Source organism: Carassius carassius, chromosome 48 (assembly GCF_963082965.1).
Source record: "Carassius carassius chromosome 48, fCarCar2.1, whole genome shotgun sequence".
NCBI classification, from domain to species: domain Eukaryota; kingdom Metazoa; phylum Chordata; class Actinopteri; order Cypriniformes; family Cyprinidae; genus Carassius; species Carassius carassius.
The window spans coordinates 187,501-206,186 of NC_081802.1; the positions used below are offsets into that span (position 1 = coordinate 187,501).

General features: G+C 44.4%; 1 protein-coding gene across 5 annotated transcripts in view; it reads right to left on the bottom strand.

Annotated features, from left to right (window-relative positions):
• Nucleotides 1–18,653, bottom strand: part of si:ch1073-335m2.2 (msx2-interacting protein) — a 23,114-nt gene extending 4,461 nt beyond the window's left edge. The window contains exons 1-13 of one of the 5 annotated variants that reach the window (XM_059543629.1): nucleotides 18,431–18,653; nucleotides 17,239–17,559; nucleotides 15,100–15,585; nucleotides 13,844–14,001; nucleotides 12,800–13,000; nucleotides 12,574–12,725; nucleotides 11,514–11,639; nucleotides 11,274–11,387; nucleotides 9,501–9,614; nucleotides 9,066–9,166; nucleotides 2,046–8,928; nucleotides 1,863–1,955; nucleotides 98–292 (exon numbers count right to left, since the gene is read on the bottom strand). In XM_059543629.1, coding sequence (XP_059399612.1) covers nucleotides 98–292; nucleotides 1,863–1,955; nucleotides 2,046–8,928; nucleotides 9,066–9,166; nucleotides 9,501–9,614; nucleotides 11,274–11,387; nucleotides 11,514–11,639; nucleotides 12,574–12,725; nucleotides 12,800–13,000; nucleotides 13,844–14,001; nucleotides 15,100–15,585; nucleotides 17,239–17,559; nucleotides 18,431–18,513 — 9,027 coding nt within the window. In that variant the 5' untranslated portion in view covers nucleotides 18,514–18,653. Of the gene's footprint in view, nucleotides 1–97; nucleotides 293–1,862; nucleotides 1,956–2,045; nucleotides 8,929–9,065; nucleotides 9,167–9,500; nucleotides 9,615–11,273; nucleotides 11,388–11,513; nucleotides 11,640–12,573; nucleotides 12,726–12,799; nucleotides 13,001–13,843; nucleotides 14,005–15,099; nucleotides 15,589–16,066; nucleotides 17,055–17,238; nucleotides 17,560–18,430 lie in introns of those variants that run through there. The other 4 variants (XM_059543628.1, XM_059543627.1, XM_059543626.1 and 1 more) reach the window with 4 other exon arrangements.
• Between the last annotated feature and the right edge of the window lie 33 nt (nucleotides 18,654–18,686).

Here is an 18,686-nt window from a genome sequence, read left to right on the forward strand (position 1 = left end):
GGGTGAGCGGTCCCTTTAAACTCATTAATGTGTTGCACAGATCTGTCAGTGCTCTTGGCCACTGCAGCAGAATGTAAAGTCTCTTGATGTGACGTACGGTCATCCTGCGAGCGACTCCCTCCAGCTGCTGTGCCTCCAGCCTCATCCTCTGAACGATGCGCAGGATTCCTCCAGTCTCCGGCAGAGGAAGAGAGCGCAGGCCCAGAGCCTTGTTTCCACACAAGAAGTGCAGCTGAACCGCAGCCGTGTCGTTCTTCAGCGCCAGCAGGCCTTGCCACACAATGGGATATTTCTATTTAAACAGAGTTTATCAAACACAAACTTTAGTTATTGATGTAATCTTGCATTCCCAATGCACATAGAAGTGTTGTGTGTCTACATATCCGTTTGTGTTTAATGGAACATGATGAACTACAGTGGTTAAAACATCTTTCATATATCAAGTGTCCAAACAGTTTTTGTACAGGGTTCAACAATAAGGAAGACCCACTGGACAGTGAGTTTCAACAGAACCTCCTGCAAAGCTGCTGTGATGTGTCATTAATTACTCTCAAGTAGTTCCAAACCCATAAGATCTTCGATCATCTTCGGAACACAAATAAAGATATTAGGATCACATGTATGCATCGTGCTACACTAATGAATGGTGGAAGACGCTAGCACAGAAGAGAAGAAATAGTTGAATAGTCATTATTTTTGTTTGTTTTGTTGTTCTGCACACTTAGTAAACAAACTACAGCTAGTCCAAAATGCAGCAGCAAGAGTTCTTACTAGAACCAGGAAGTATGACCATATTAGCCCGGTCCTGTCAACACTGCACTGGCTCCCTATCAAGCATCGCATAGATTTTAAAATATTGCTTATTACTTATAAAGCCCTGAATGGTTTAGCACCTCAGTATTTGAATGAGCTCCTTTTACATTATAATCCTCTACGTCCGCTACGTTCTCAAAACTCAGGCAATTTGATAATACCTAGAATATCAAAATCAACTGCGGGCGGCAGATCCTTTTCCTATTTGGCGCCCAAACTCTGGAATAACCTACCTAACATTGTTCGGGAGGCAGACACACTCTTGCAGTTTAAATCTAGATTAAAGACCCATCTCTTTAACCTGGCATACACATAACATACTAATATGCTTTTAATATCCAAATCCGTTAAAGGATTTTTAGGCTGCATTAATTAGGTAAACCGGAACCGGGAACACTTCCCATAACACCCTATGTACTTGCTACATCATTAGAAGAATGGCATCTACGCTAATATTTGTCTGTTTCTCTCTTATTCCGAGGTCACCGTAGCCACCAGATCCAGTCTGTGTCCAGATCAGAGGGTTACTGCAGTCACCCGGATCCAGTACGTATCCAGACCAGATGCTGGATCAGCACCTAGAAAGGACCTCTACTGACATCACTGAATTATCAATGAACGGACTTTAGCTAAAAAAAAAATTAAAAAAATTGACTCGTCATTGTTCTCTTGCATTGACAAACTACTTTCCTGTTTGACTCTGTAAAGCTGCTTTGACTATTTTAATGATGTTCTTTTATTACCTTTCTGTGCCTTGACTGTGGTGGTACCCTTGCGGTCTATGGAGGGTCAGAAAACTCACAGATTTCATCAAGTATCTTAATTTGTATTTCAAAGATGAACAAAGGTCTTACGGGTGTGGAACGACAAGAGGGTAATTAATGACAGAATTTTTGGGTGAACTATTCCTTCAGACTTTGATTAAATGTTATGCATTTAATAATTAGGATTATGCCATCAGTGAAAATATTGGCAGGACAATTAAAAATCTTAAGTATTGGGTCAACAGAAAAAATCTCTTCTGTGTGTTGTTGACGACAGAGACTAACCGTCAAAAGCTGCACCATGTTGACAGGCTGGTGTCCAACCAACTCCACTTTAGACTCGGCTTGTTCCTGACTTGACTCCGGCTCTTGAACACCCTGTGTTTAAAATGAAAGGCACAAACATTATTTACATAGCTCTAAAAGCTAGTAAATATTTACAAAAAAATTATACAAATGCAAACTTACCTGTGATGGTGGGATGCTGTGGGCAGACTGGTTAATCCCCATTGGAGAATTCTCAGCAAACTGTGTATGAGCAGGCCGGAGGTTTGTATACATGGTTGAATATTCAGGGAAGGAAGCCCCAGTTCCTGCTGTTATCAGCTGAACTCTTTGAGGAGAAGCCATGGGAGGCATTGCACTACGGATCGCCATCATTCCCTCCTTACTGGAAGGTGACTGTGCCCTCCTTAGTTCAGATGCTTTCGAGGAGTCCCTCTCAGATATTGCCTTTGCTAACAAGTGTGGCCGAGGAGAAAGAGACGCCGCCATGCTAGTAGCAGTCGAGGAGGGCGGTATGTTTTCGGGGACGTGCCCCTGGTGTAACTCTGCAGTGGGTCGATCGCTCTGCTGGTGGTGCATGAGCACTCGCATGTCTCTGTTGAATCGATCAAGAGGTAAACCACTGTGGAGAGCTCCACGATATTCTGCTGGTATGGAGTCTTGTTTGAGTTGAGCAGCCGGTGATCTTGCATTGGCTGGGTTCACCTTGAGGACCATCTCCCTGTTCCCCATGGTCTGAGGAGACGTGGGTCGCTGCTGGCCAGGGGCCCAAGAGGAAGTGAGGCTCTCAGAGTGAATCCCATAGTTCATCATAGAGAGAGGAGGAGTGTTCACTCGTACCTCCCCCTGGGTGAGGTGTCCTATTGCACCGACGCGGTGCGGTGACATCCTTCCAATGCTACCGTGAGGGTTGTGTGGAGGCATGATCACAGACTGCTCCGAGTGGTGGACGGTGGAAACATACTGGGACAGAGGGTTTAATCCAGGGGGAAGGACCACAGACACAGCTTTCGGAGACGAGGAGCCTATAGGAGATGACACTTTGGCAAAAGGAGAATGAGGGTGTCCAGATTTCCGTGGAGATCGCGGCTCCTGCTTAGGTTGAATGAGTGATGTTCGGTCTGTTGGTGTTCCAGCTATGAAGCCAACATGATTGCCTGCTGCTGAAGGAAGGTGTGGACTTATAGCAGGACTAATAGTTGGAACCCAAGCAGGTTTCTCCACATAACTCATGACCTGTGATGGGCCAGGCGTTTGTTGCAATATTTTAACAACTCCACTTTGAACCGGAGTGTAAGCGGATTCTAATTTGTCCAGTGCAGATTCTTGCTTAATTGTGGCAACATTTGGTTGTGATTTTATTGAATTTCCATGATCTGAAGGAAGTGGGCATTTTGAAGATGGTGGCTGGGAGGCACTGTAAAGTTCCTGCTTGATCTGTGGCACTGACACCAGCTGCTGTGACTCTATGTCCACAGCACTGGCAGGTGGGATCTGGCTGATTTTGGCACTTATACGCAGTGGTCCCTCCATTTTCTGGCCAGAATGACTCAGCACCACAACACCTTCTGACGTCTGAACTCTAAGTCCTGTGCTAGAACCTGTACTCAAAGATGTGCTCTCCACTATATAGCGACCAGCATTTCCACCTTCCTCACCAACTGCTGGACCATGGTACGTACTGCTTTCCTCCAAGCTAGGCTGGTAAATCTGTTTTGGAGGTTGTTTGTCAAGGAAGGGATTTCCAATCTGAGCATTTGACTTCTCCTCTGCATCAGGGGGATTGCAAACGCGACTGATAACGGAGGTAGGAGTGGAAGCAATAACAGAAATCACTGACTTCTCACTGAAGATCTGTTTTGTTTCTGGAGATGGTATAGACGCAGGCTGTCGAACTACAGGTTGGGCTGAAAAAGGGAGTTGCCTGTTATCTTGAGGAGCACTCTTGCTGGTTACCACAGCTGATGTAATGTCACTTTCCCTTAAAGGATGAGCGTGTATTTTCCCGGATGTAGCACCGATTTCCAAGACTGGGACAGTTCTAGGCTTTGTGAGGATTTTACGCAAATCCCCCGAATTGGCATCTTGAGCAGGGGTGTCTGAGGGTAATGTAGGGGTCTCCATCGGGGCTACAGAGGTCAGCGGAGGAGAGTGGAGCCCAGCTTCTTTCGGCTGATTGAAACACTCCGTTGGGGAAACAGAAATCCTGCTTGGGTATGAGGACAAGTTCTTGAGACAAGTTCTCGTTGGAGATAGTGATGGACATGTATTCTTGTAAGAAGAAGGCTGGCATTTTGATGACGTTGGGCTTCTGCTAATAGCTGGAGAGGATTTTGAGATATCCATCTCAGTTTTAAGAGGCGACACAGGTTCGTTTGGAATATCTGCATTAGGATCCATTAAACTTACACGCTGCTTGGAAGAGGAAGTAATGACAACAGCTGAACTTGCTGGTGATCTTTCTGTGACTGCAGGAAGTTCTGCAGGTACTGACTCCATTGACTTCACAGGGATATTTTGAGCTTTCAAAACTACATCTTTAATGGGTTCCTTTTTGCTTCCAGCAGCCTTTTGGCCTTTGCCCTTCCTTGAAGTTTTTGATCTGCCTTTACACCCTTTTCTGGGAGTGGTTACGGTCTCCTCCTGAACAACTGCTGTGCTAACACAGGTTTCAGATTCTTTTGAACCGGGACCAAGAGTCTGTATATCAGGACCGGACTCTACAACAGAGTTCATGATTTGATCCATGTCCTCTGATTTAATGGAATCTATAGCAGCAGCAAGCTCTGTTTCACTAGATGGATTTGCAGGCTTTTCTTCTTCTGAGACATGCTCTGGCTTTTCAGCTGCCAAACGTTGTGCCTTTGTCAGGTTACTTTTAAATGGAAGAGAAGGAGCATCTTCTGTGAGCTTGGCAATATTCTCAACAGCTTGCTCAAGCTCCAACTCTCGAGTCAGTGAAGCTACATGGGGCTCAATGGCATTTGTTACAGCAGGCAAAGTCTCCCTTTCACAACTAACATCATCAATAGCATCATTTTCAAATTTAACTTCTAGTACCTCATCCTTTGAGGACACACCAGGTGAGCTATTCTTGGGAGATCCATCAATTCCAGGTTCTTCTTCACTAGTCTGAAGCATTGCCTTTACTTCGGTCACATCGAGACGGATTCTAAGGTTTTTAAGAATGGGAGGGTTTTCTTCATTTATGAGTTTGGTACTTTCAGAAATTTTCTCCATTTTGTCTCCTTTCTTTCCAATTCCAGATGCTGATGCATTTCCTGGACTGACTCCTTTCTGTGTGGGGGATGAGAATTTGCCTTTACCTACTTTGGGAACCCCCTCACTACTCGTTTCACTGCCACCCAATTCCTTAGAGTCAGTTGATTTTGACCGTTCAACTTTGACCGCTGGTACATCCTCTGCTTGGCGTCGATTCTTAGGGGGGCGTCCCCGTCTCAAGGTTGGTGGTGCAGCAACAGCCTCTACTTCAGAACCTAAATCTCGGTCTACACCACGCTTCCGTCCACCACGTGGTGATTCAGCATCTTTTCCGGGCTGCAGACCAGTTTCATCTTCAATTGGTGTAGCATAGACAGAACGCACATTTCTACGTCTTGCCCTACCTGACTGTGAACTCTGCTCTGCACCTTGTTCCATTTCTATGCTGTGCACAGGTGACTTACTTAATGACTTTGAATCAGGTGTCGTCTTAAATGCTTCTCCTCTTGGAGAAGATGAACGTTTGAGCTTCTCTTTGTCAATGCGCTCACTTTTGCGGGTGCTTTGCTTGTCTGGGGTAACAGGGAAAGTTGTAGTTACTGGTGTGGTAGGCGAGGATTTAGCCCTTTTATTTCTTGACTTTGGAGGGGATGACACAACTTCTTCAACTGTATAATTATCAGCACATTCCTGATCGTCTGCATTAATAGATATAGCCTCAGCTGCAACAGGTGGCTCAGGTTCTTTTTCATGTTGCTCAGCAGGGATATGCGAGAGGGGACTTGGTGATTCGGGAAACATCACTGGAGGCTCAGCCTCTGGCTGTACATTATTGTTTGGCGTTTCGTTGCTTGGGAGCTGTTCTGCAACTACTTTACTGGTGTCATGAGCACTTTCAGAGTCATCAGCCTTCAGAGTCAAGATCTTTGACTCTTGGATTTCTGAAGAATTGGGTTCGGAGAGTTGCTCAAGCAAAGGCTGTAATGGATAAACTGTGGGCTGTTCATGCTCTTTATCTTTTGCCTTCATATTAGAATCAAGCAAATTCCGGGTTACAGAATCATCAATTTCTGCTTCCACTGTTGGTAAGGATTCTTCGGCTGCTGAAACAGGGGGTGATATTTGAGGAGCTTGAACAGGACTAGTCTGAGGAACCTGAACAGGACTAACTGATTTGATCTCAGCTTGTTTAATACTATGTTCAGTAGCATTTTGCTGCTGTGGTGCTTGTTCTTCCTCCGGTGTTTTACTTACTTTGGTTGCATCTATGCTTTCATCTTGCTTGGAATCTTGATGGCTTTGTTCTTTATTCTTCTGTTGCTGCAACCTTGTTAGTTCTAAAAAGCGGCTATGGAAAAGCACAACTGGTTCTGGGTCAGGCTGCCCTTCTCCTGGGCCTTGCTGAGAGTACAGATATCCAACACCATGTTCAGGGTCCTCATGCTTTCGTTCTAGATGCTGAAGACGCCTTGAATCCTGCTCAAAAATAGAACTGTGCAAAAAACGTGACGCAAACAACTCTCGTCTCTCCTGTTCTTCTGGCTTTGGATCTTCTTTCCTGTCATCAATTTTGTCATCAGACTCGCTTCGAATTTTTTTCTTCTTCATGTACCATGAGGGAGTTGGTCGTGGTGTGGACTCCACCTTCTCTGTGTCCTTTCTACTACTGAAACTGGGGAAATGTTGATCATAATCAAGGAAAGACCAGTTGTCTTCCCTTGTCGAGGACAAAGACTTTGCACGCTCCAACAAAGCTTTAGTATCTGGAGTGATCGTCTGATCATCTGCAAACGAACAGAATTTGTTTCTCTCTAGAGAGGCCATCAGCTTGGACTCTGATAATCTGTTTGGACGATGTCTTTCAGAAAAGGATACTGACGTTGATGGAGCAGGAGAGTTAGACTTATTTTCACGATCTTCTTCAGAGTCAGAGCGCACTTCACCAGGTTCCAAATCCGGCCAAAGTCCGTAATCCAAGTACTTACGATGGAGCCGCCTTTTTTCAGCGATTCTTGAAAAGTCTGGTAACAAGTCTTGCTTTAGTCGACTCTCCCAGCATCTTTGCTGGTCGTCTTGTAGACATGTACTCATCTTTGACATCTGTGAGGTGTGCATCCTTTTACCCCCAAGCTCCTGATCTGACAGAATATTATCCTCAGGCTTCAATGGTTCTTTTACTACTCTCATAGTCATTTGATCATGAGGGTCTGCATATTCTTCCTCTCTTTGTTGGGGAGCATGCTGAAACCTTGGAGAGTTTGTGTTATTCCACTCAAGGTCTTCACTCTTTTGCCGAACTGTTCTGTAAATCCTTTCTCTCTTAGCATTCATATCCATCTCAAAGGACTCTTGTTTCTTTATCTTACTTGGAGGTGAATTATCAGTGACGTCCTGTGGAGGCTTGCCAACCTCATGCACCAGGCTTCGATGCTCAAGATCTTCTGCATCTACACCTTGAGGAGGTTCTGACTTTCCTGGTATATCCAACGGCTGCAGCTGCTGTCGTAGCCTTCGTTTCTGCTCCATCTGTTTGCGGTAACTCTGAGAAAGGTCAATATTTTCTAGATATTCATCCCTTACTTTATTGTCCTTATCCGAGGTTCCATCAGTTGAAAGTCGTCTAGACATGCTTGGCCCTGGGTGAGATTTTGAGTCCAAAACATCCACCTCAGGCAGTTCACCTGACCTTACCGATGAGCCCTGAGATGTCCCTCTCATAGCATCATCCACCTCTTCCCTTTGACTATAATGAGAACCAATCCTGGATTTGGAGTGTTCTCTTGTTTTAGCCTCTTTCTCTGCCTTTACATCAATATCAGTCTCTTTTGCAAATCCTGCACTTGGAGCAAATTCAGCAGGTTGGCTAATCCCAGAACCTGGATCCTCCTCCAGACGCCCCCGTTTCTGTCGTATTGCTTTCCCCCCAGGATCACCGAACCGCCTCTTTCTCGCTTCAAGTTTGTCCGAATCTAAAAGGGAATCTTTGCCATCACTACCAGAGTCAGATTTTAAATGTTTCTTTGCCTTTCGTTTGCCATCCCTATCTAGTGACTCGCTTTTACACTGATCGAGCCGCTCTCCCTTTTGAGACTCAAGGCGAGCTACGTGGTCAGTAGGCGAAGGCTCTTTGTCCCCTTTATGCTTCTGTCGTTCTTGACTCTCCACATCTGAAACCTTAACCTTGCCAGATCCCAAATCGAGAATCGCCTCTCTATCCGCTTCAGAAAGAGGTACACCGGGAGACTGCACTTTGCCTCTCCTTTGCTTTGCTTTCTCTCTGTCGGCCTTCTCCTTGCGTCTGCTGCGTTTCTTGTTCTCTGCCCCACTTAGTCGCTCTGCCTCAGCCTGCTCCATTTCTCTCTCCAGTCCTTCTGATTTGTAATCTACTCCCAATTTCTCAGACTTCTCCAAATGAGCCGGGGTTGGAGACAGCGAGCTGCAGCTTCCTGATCTTTCTGAGGAGTGCCTGTACACACGTCGTTCAGCGTCTCGTGACACGCGATCTGACGGTGAGGGTGAAGCAGAGGGAGTCAGGGGACGCCGCTGATGAGACGGGCTCCATCGGCCTCGCTCCGCCTCAAAGCGCTCCCGCTCCCGTTCCCGCTGGATATAGCTGTATTTCCTGATGTCCTCAAAAGGGTCTCGATAGTCTCTGTATTCCCGTGGGTCCTCATGATAACGGGGATCGTAATGTTCTCCTTGATAATGATCTAACTCTGCATAGCGTTCACGACTGCGAGTGGGGTAATCTCGACGGGGGTCTTCAGCGTAAATGCCAGGAGTCCTTACGTTCTCATAATACGCCCGCTCCGCTGAAAAGTCATAAGAAGTTCTTCGGTCTTCCCTGAAAAAAGGAAAAAAAAGATTTGGGCAATTTTTAATCTACAATATAACCAATTGCTTAAAGATGAACAAACTAAAGGCAGAAATAATAGATTCTATGTTTGTTTGTTTTTTCCCCCACTAAAGGCCAGAGCCCACCTCCGATCTGAAGGAATATCATAAAAATCACGGATGTCCTGTCCTGATGCCTGCATAGATCGATAGAAAGCCATCTGACTCTCCTGACTGGCAAAATCAACCTGGACAGAGGAAACAAACATTACATAACTGAATCAACACACAAGTGAAAGATGTCTCTTATGCGCACTTTATTTTTAAAAACAGTAATATTCCCAAATCTTAATATAGCTGATTTATGTTGTAATATACTGTAAGCTGTAATCTATTTCTGTGATGTGCAGCTGTATTTTCAGCATCATTATTCCAGTCACATTATTTTCAGAAATTATTCTAATATGATGATTTGCTGCTTATTATCTGTACTCAATTGTTGGTAACAGAAGGTCATAAAGACATTTTTCAAAAACATGACCAGTAGTTTAAATATTAAAACACTAGTCAGTCCACACATACCTTAATTTTGTTCCCTCCTATCTTCCATCCTTTGGTTTCTCTAACAGCTGCTTGGGCGAAATCAGTGTTGTTGAACAGAATAAGAGCCATTCCTTTTAACCTATCAAACACAACCTGTAAAAGTGGCCAGAAGTTAGTATAATAATGCAACAGCAGTAAAATCCATATAGTGTACAGTCGTGGCCAAAAGTTTTGAGAATTACATAAATATTGGAAATTGGAAAAGTTGCTGCTTAAGTTTTTATAATAGCAATTTGCATATACTCCAGAATGTTATGAAGAGTGATCAGATGAATTGCATAGTCCTTCTTTGCCATGAAAATTAACTTAACCCCAAAAAAACCTTTCCACTGCATTTGATTGCTGTCATTAAAGGACCTGCTGAGATCATTTCAGTAATCGTCTTGTTAACTCAGGTGAGAATGTTGACGAGCACAAGGCTGGAGATCATTATGGCAGGCTGATTGGGTTAGAATGGCAGACTTGACATGTTAAAAGGAGGGTGATGCTTGAAATCATTGTTCTTCCATTGTTAACCATGGTGACCTGCGAAGAAACGTGTGCAGCCATCATTGCGTTGCATAAAAATGGCTTCACAGGCAAGGATATTGTGGCTACTAAGATTGCACCTAAATCAACAATTTATAGGATCATCAAGAACTTCAAGGAAAGAGGTTCAATTCTTGTAAAGAAGGCTTCAGGGCGTCCAAGAAAGTCCAGCAAGCGCCAGGATGGTCTCCTAAAGAGGATTGAGCTGCGGGATCGGAGTGCCACCAGTGCAGAGCTTGCTCAGGAATGGCAGCAGGCAGGTGTGAGCGCATCTGCACCCACAGTGAGGACAAGACTTCTGGAAGATGGCCTGGTGTCAAGAAGGGCAGCAAAGAAGCCACTTCTCTCCAAAAAAAAACATCAGGGACAGATTGATCTTCTGCAGAAAGTATAGTGAATGGACTGCTGAGGACTGGGGCAAAGTCATATTCTCCGATGAAGCCCCTTTCCGATTGTTTGGGGCATCTGGAAAAGGCTTGTCCGGAGAAGAAAAGGTGAGCGCTACCATCAGTCCTGTGTCATGCCAACAGTAAAGCATCCTGACACCATTCATGTGTGGGGTTGCTTCTCATCCAAGGGAGTGGGCTCACTCACAATTCTGCCCAAAAACACAGCCATGAATAAAGATTGGTACCAAAACACCCTCCAACAGCAACTTCTTCCAACAATCCAACAACAGTTTGGAGAAGAACAATGCATTTTCCAGCACGATGGAGCACCGTGCCATAAGGCAAAAGTGATAACTAAGTGGCTCGGGGACCAGAATGTTGAAATTTTGGGTCTATGGCCTGGAAACTCCCCAGATCTTAATCCCATTGAGAACTTGTGGTCAATCCTCAAGAGGCGAGTGGACAAACAAAAACCCACTAATTCTGACAAACTCCAAGAAGTGATTATGAAAGAATGGGTTGCTATCAGTCAGGATTTGGCCCAGAAGTTGATTGAGAGCATGCCCAGTCGAATTGCAGAGGTCCTGAAAAAGAAGGGCCAACACTGCAAATACTGACTCTTTGCATAAATGTCATGTAATTGTCGATAAAAGACTTTGAAACGTATGACGTGCTTGTAATTATATTTCAGTACATCACAGAAACAACTGAAACAAAGATCTAAAAGCAGTTTAGCAGGAAACCTTTTGAAAACTAATATTTATGTAATTCTCAAAACTTTTGGCCACGACTGTATGTCAAACACTTCCACAGACTAGAGTTCCCAGATCTCTACCTTGACCACCGGCCCGTATCGACAGAAGTGTCGAGTGAGGTACTGTTCTGTGATGTTCGAGGTCAGGCCGTCTAACCACACACACGCTGTTGGCATACTCTTCCCAAAGCCAAGCTGAAACAGTCAGAAATACACATCAGAAACTGTCCAGTCTGAACAAATATAACTGCTCTCATCTACATACAATATAAACATTTCTTATGAGAGTCATGTTGGCAAGAACACGCAAGTAATAAATACCTTCAGTCTGTTGGTGCCAAGGTACTCTCCGTCCATTTTCTTAATGGCTTTACAAACACTCGCAATATCAGAGTACTGAACAAATGCATACTGAGGAACACCATTCACCCTCTTGATATCGATATCCTGAAATCCATCAATACAAACACTTGCTTTAGAAGATACAAAAAACACTACATTTTCACTCAAAGCCCGGTAAGTGAAGGAAAATGATTAGATACACAGAATTGATTGGCCTGATTTTACTGCATTTTTGGCCAAAAAACTTAATGAGTTAAGATGTTACAGAAACTACAACATATGACACATCAGATAGCCCAAGAAAAACTTTGACATTGAGGAAAAAACATTAAAAATTAGGGCAGGAACAACGAATCAATCATAAAGCCATTGACTGCAGAATTTTTTTAATGATTTAATCGCAGCAGCCATAATCGCAAACTGCATAAACAGAAGAAGTTATTACAAACAAAAACTAATTTAACCCTCACAAAACATCTGAAGTGATATTTTATAAAAGTTAAAACTAAATTTTGTTCTATTAAAATCATATAGCTTCTCATCAGCAGAAAAAGAAATCTACGTTTTGAATGTGACCACATTATTACTACATTTATCTGTTTTTCTATCAATTAAACAACTGAGAAATAGAAAGATAGATAGATAGATAGATAGATAGATAGATAGATAGATAGATAGATAGATGGATGGAAGGAATACATTGAATACATTGTGGTATGAAATTTATAAGAAAATATAATCTGAGAATTAAAAACAAATCAAGGGAACATTTGTTTGAGACTAATATAATTTCATAGATAATCTTACAAAAAGCATTTCTGATGCCTGGTTAAAATGGCCCAAACACACAAAAAAAATTAAAAATAATTTCTCTCTTCAAAAGAAAAAAAACAACAACACATGACTAAATTACTACGAGCTATGACGGTAAAACTCAGTCCAAAAATGTATACTCCAAGACTTCATTTCAGATCATAACCACCTCAAATGCTCATATTATTCCACTAGCAGCTATCAGGACAAACACACGCTAACTCACCACTATCTCCCCGAAGCGCTGGAAGACGTCGAGCAGCTGCTGGTAGTTGGCGGTCTTCTCCAGGTTTCCGATGAACAGCGTACGAGTGGCCTTCGGGTGAAACTCATCGATGCGTCCGTCCAGGGGACGAAACTCGTTCTCGCTCTCCGTCTCTGTTGGAGGCAAACACATCAGGATTTAGCATCGACACACAGCTAGCGCTAGAGAGGCACACACGGAGACCCACCGGGGCCGTTCCAGGCCGTGACCTCGATCAGCATCCCGAAGAACAGCTTCCCCTTGGACACGCCGAGGGCCTTCTCCTGGTCCTCCTGCTGTCTGAAGAACACCAGGCCGTAGCGCTCCTCCAGCTCGCCGTGGATCTGCACCGACGTCACTTTACCGTACTTCTTAAACTCGTGAAAGAGCCCGTCTTTCAAACTGGTATCTGAGGAGAGTTTCAGTGTTCAGAAAGTGACGTCTGAGACGGCCCGCCTCAAAATCTCTCACGGGCATCTGCTTTAAATTATTAAAATGGTACATTATGATAATGAAAGGGACTAACTTGTCAAAAATCCAATCAAATCTCATGTTTCAAAATACCACTATCCCTGATGTGTATGTGAGCAGAATTAAATATATATTATATTCAATATAATTAATTCAGTCCAAAATGAACATTGTCATTATTTACTTTGCTCACTTGTTGCTGGTGACCTAAATCCACGGTCATGAGAAGCACGTTTACTGTTTGATATCTGAAGAATTATGATTGCTAGCCTCATAGAAATTGGTGGAAAGGGTTAGTTCAGGCCAAAATCTTCTTTCATCCTCATGTCGTTCCAAACCCATAATAAAGCAGGAGTCTTCTGAAGAATCACCATTGTTTTATACACAGATTTAATTTAGGCGTTTATTCACATGTAAACATTGTTGTGTTTATAGCATTCACATTTGGTCACGGAAGCTAAAGCTTGCTAGTTTTACACCTAAGAACCATTGAGGTTCACACGCATTAAAGTAAAGGCATGTTTTAAACATGATAAATTTAATAAACTTTGTAATAAACTTTGTAGTGCTGAATTGTGGAGTTTGTCTACGTTTCCACCAATTTCTATGGGACTAGCAATCATAATTCTTCAGATATCAAACCATAAACATGCTTCCCATGACCAACGACAAATGAGCAAACTATGAGCAAAGCATCAATAGTGTCCAGCTGATTTGTCGTAGCCTGAGCTTCTGTTAATGGAGACTGTAATCACGGCTGATGTGAGCAGTAAGAGGTCACCTGTGGATCGTGTCGGGAGGTTCTGGACTCTGATCCCGAAGCTCCTCCTCGGCTCGTCGGAGTCCAGAGCGAGCGCATGAGGAGCCGGAGGAGCGTGTGTGGCGGTCGACTGCACGGAGCGCGCTCGCGATCCTTCACTGGAGCTGCTGTTCGAATCACTGCTGCAGGAAAACAAGAGAACAACTCGATTCAGACACACCACTGCCGCAGATACGCCACCACAACAAAAACACAATGCTATTTATTTCCATTATTTTGCTGACTATTCATCAAGCTCAACACTTCAAATAAGTTAGCAAATTTAAATGAAAAAAAAAAAAATCTGTAATTCATGGGTTTTAAGTGTACGCTCACAAACCAATTTTTTATTGTCCACTTTAGACATATACTACTCCGTAAATGTGTCCATTGTGAAAAATGCAAATGCTATTGCAGAATCCAGACATGTAATTGACACAATAACATAGAAGTCACAAAAACTGGCACATTTATGTATAAATTACAAGTATGGCTGTACACTTCAATTCAAATGGTGATATGGACTAGTGTATGTGAATATATTAAATTGCAAAACGACTTTTATTGTGATTAATAATTCTAATAATTTCCACAGTTTGTGCACTTGTAACGCAGGAAATTCCCGAAATTTGTCATTAATGTTTATTCATACATTGAAGACTTACCAGTGTTATTTTAAAGTTAAATGGATTGTTTCTGTGGTATTTCTGTACCTGAATATTACTGTTACATGCACACAGTTGTATCTTGTTATTGTATTTGTTTGTGCCATTGCTTGTCATTTTTTAGTTTGGGTTTGTAGAGTTTTAAGTTCTTGTTAAGAATATTCCTCAATATAAATATGATTCAACAACATTATAAATTGTAAAACACAAATACACTGGGTGACGAAACATTTAGGTTAAATAATTGTAGTTTAAAAATGTCTATAAAATCCCCTAACTCCCTCTTCAAATTACAAAAATCCCCCCATAAGAGCCACCTAAAGGTGGATTTCCCCCAATTTACCAAACTGAAATTAAGGCCCTGAAACACTATCCAGAAAAATTTAAATGTAACAGAATTTAAATAAAACATTTTATAGGACACTATTACTTTTTAAAAAAGTAATTACAGTTTTATGACTTAAATTGATTAGATACTCCTTTTGATTATTAAAATGAACAAAATCCAGAAAAAAAAGCTGTAACAATGGCAAAATCTGTTTAAAGAAGCAGGTAGAAAGTGCTGGTAGTTACCTGCCGCTGCCGGTGCTGCTGGTGCTGCTGACCGAGTCCGAGCTTGAAGACGGACTGCGGGAGTGTGACCGCGGGCCCCGGCCGGGCGACACTGGGGCTCTTTTGGGTGAGTGGGCAGCTTTAGGGGTCTGTCCCGCACTCCTCTGGGGCGATGGGTGCCGTGACTGTGAAGAGTGTGAGGACCGGCTCCGCCGATGGTGGTACGTCCGGTCTGTGCGGCGGCCCCGGTCATCACGGTACGGGTCACGCCGAGTCGAGCTGGAGATGGTGAAAGAGTCACGAATCCGAGACTCAAAGTGTGACTCCGGTGCGTCGAAGCCACTGCTGATGGTGCTGGCGGCTGGGCTGGAGCTCACCCCGGAGGGGAACATCGTACGGTCCCGGTAATACTCCGTGTTGTAGTGCCGCGGCCGCTCGAAGGAGCCGCTGCGCTCGTGGTGTCCGTACGGACTGTGATCATACGCTCGCTCCCGACTGTCCGAGCCGCTGCTGTGAGAGAGACAGAAAGAAACACAACAGAAAGGGAAACACACACTTAGAATCAAACCAGATCCATGGCAAACAGCTAACACAGGAACTCAAGTACACCTCGTCATCCAAAACCTAGTGGGCCGGGTTGCGGAGCCACAATTTAACGAGTGAAATCACAAGCACACGTCTGGTAGACTGAACTATGCTGAGGCTCTAACACGCTTCTAAACGAATCATGCAGTGTTTCTATCCGACTGTGGCGTTATTACAGTCGACCAGCCGCTGAGCGTTCACTCGGATCATATGAACCATGCTGGCTATCTGGCTCTGAACACCGGAGGGGAAACAAAACAGAAGTGAAGATCAAGAGATGAAACACTTGGGAGCAGACAGAGGGGTTAATAATAGTACAAGGCTCTAGGGTTAGTAAAGAACAGGGGCTAAGAGACAGGTGAGAGAGAAAGCACAGAGAGGCATAAGGCAGGGCAATACCAACCTTTTCAGAGCAGTAACTGACCCTAAATATTCCCAATACAATATAGGAGGAATTTTGTGTGAGCCGAAAACAGTGATGGCATAAAGCCATGCTTGGGGAAAAAATGGACGATAAAGTCCCACTATGTCAAAAGGTTCTTCGTCCAAAGAGGGTCGCGTCAGGCCATCCATCTCAAGGTACACTAAAGAAGACTTCAGAAAAAAAAAAAAAAAAAAAAAAAAGAGTCTAGAAAAAGGAACATATTCCCCGAAAAAAAAAAAATGCACACATCTTTCCACTCGTGGAATAATCCTAACGCCAAAAACACAAGACGATGTCTCTGTGGGACAAAAATGTAATTCCAGCGCATTATGTTCACCAGAATGGCAGCGGTGGGGTACAACTTCAAGAAACTCTTCTACTGCATTCCTACATCCACCGGAGATCAGGTAATCCAGAAAAAGCCTCCTTCTACACCTATACATCCAACGTGAGGTTAGATCCGTGGGAATCTTCCCATGATGACGTCTTCTGGTCTTCAAGACTTCATAAAAATATCCAAGCGCTGGAGACACACAGTCGCGTCCCTCTCTAAGAATGATGTGCGGTGACAAGAAGGATGGAGATGATGAGCCCTGACACACTTACTCCAGTGGAGAGCGACTTCACTCCTGAATCCACAGCACTGATACACATCCACGGCATGACACACAGTTAGCACAATGACCAAATGGGAGATGGGATAGTCGTGCAAGGCAAATGAGAAGAGACAAAAAGCTTTGCAATTACTCCTAACTATGTTCTGGTTAAAAATCTTGCGTTTAATCCGTCAATGGCACGTACTTCCAAAGAGTGCTGTTCCAAGGCGACGGGGTAATATCCGATATTCTGCGAACGCCTAATATCCAAACTCACCCGTTACATCTCCACCAGCCATCGTATTATCCAAACCGACCGGGATATTCTCCACGTGGGTAATATCCAACTATGGCTCACATAGTAATCCCACATCAAACTAATCCACTCATTCATACATGATAAATAAAAGGATTAATAATTCCGTGTGCAGGAAGTCAGGCCTCAGAACGGAGAGGGATCCCTAGAATCTGGTCTATTGTGTTTAACCCAACCTCAACCCCTGTATCTGACACCACAGAGCCCCTGTAGTGCAGAGGGAGCCCGTGTCCACTTACCCGTCTAGTCTGCGTTCATAGCGCCCCTCTCTGGTGTGGAGAGACACCGGGGGCACGTACACCGGCCCCACGGCGCTCCTCGAGAACCCCGCAACCTCCCTTCCGTGACTGCTGGAGGGCGTGGGGTCCTCCAGGCCCCGCACCGCGCTGGGCACTGAACCCGGCTCATTGTAATCTGTGCGGAGGTCCCTGTCCCCCATTTTGTTGACGGCGTTGTGCGCTTTTTGGGCGCTTTTGATGTCGACGAAATCCACGAAAGCTGCCACACCACCCTCGGAGCCGCGCTTGCGCAGGACCTTGACGCTCTCCACCCGGCCATACCTGCGAAGAAGAAACGAAGTGCTGTAAATGTCACACACATCCAGGAATCATGTGATTGTCAGCCACAAAAACACATTATAGGTCAACATAAGAGGAAGTGTGACGTCTAAAAAGTCAAAATTTACTTTCTGAACTTGCACAAACTGATACATTATTGTTTGTTTGACAGCTGACGATGACACCTAATTACTTTTACATTGTTGTGCTTTTTAGCCAACCTGATTTGGCTATACACACTAATTGTAAGCATTCACACTACGATCTCAAAGCGATTTCAAAACAGTTTAGCGTTTTTTTCTCCAGTACAGTGATTCAGTTCATTAAACTGAAACAAGACTTCAGGAGTTCGTTTCATCACACAATCAAGTTACACGTAACTGCAGATTCTCGATCTAGTTTCTGTTTCTTCAGATAGAGTCGGTTCCTGCCGTTAAACCGGCTCTTCTCGTCCGGACGCAGCGTTAGCAGACAGCTAACGGCACACGGACACAAACGCTCGCTGTTCTCCGAATGAAAGCGCGTGTTATGTGACTTTTCCTGAAGCGTAGCTGTGGCGTAAACATACACGGACGTTTTCTGTAAGAATAAGCCCAGATTCCACGCGTTAACCTGCAAACCGTGAACTAACGTTAGTCAGCGGTGAAGCACCCAGCTAACTGCTCAAACTGACCGTGTTAGCGAGCCGGAGGCTCAACGGAGGAGGTTTAGACTCGTTTCTGATTTCCTAATCGTGTTTGCGACTTACTCTGCTGTTTTAAACGGCTTTCGTCGGCGTTTTGCCGCTGATTGTCCGCCATCGCGCGCTGAGGCGGTTTGTGTCCGCGCGAGGCCGCGTCACTGCGCGCGCAGCTGCACTTCTTGTGTAACTCACCGTTTAAAATGCTCCACAATCTTCTCCTCGCGAACATGTTCGGGTAAATTTCCCACCCAGAGGTGTCTGGTTTCCCGAACCATCCTGCGTCGTCCGCGTCCCGTTCATGCACATATGCGCCTTCGCGTCGTTTTAGTGAAAACCCGCTGCTAGCTCGTGCGAGGAAAAAGATCTCTCGGCCCTGCGCGTTCACGAGCGGGAGCGCGCAAAGGAACCACCGGCGGCGAGCACCGCAACCCTGCGCGCCACCGACACT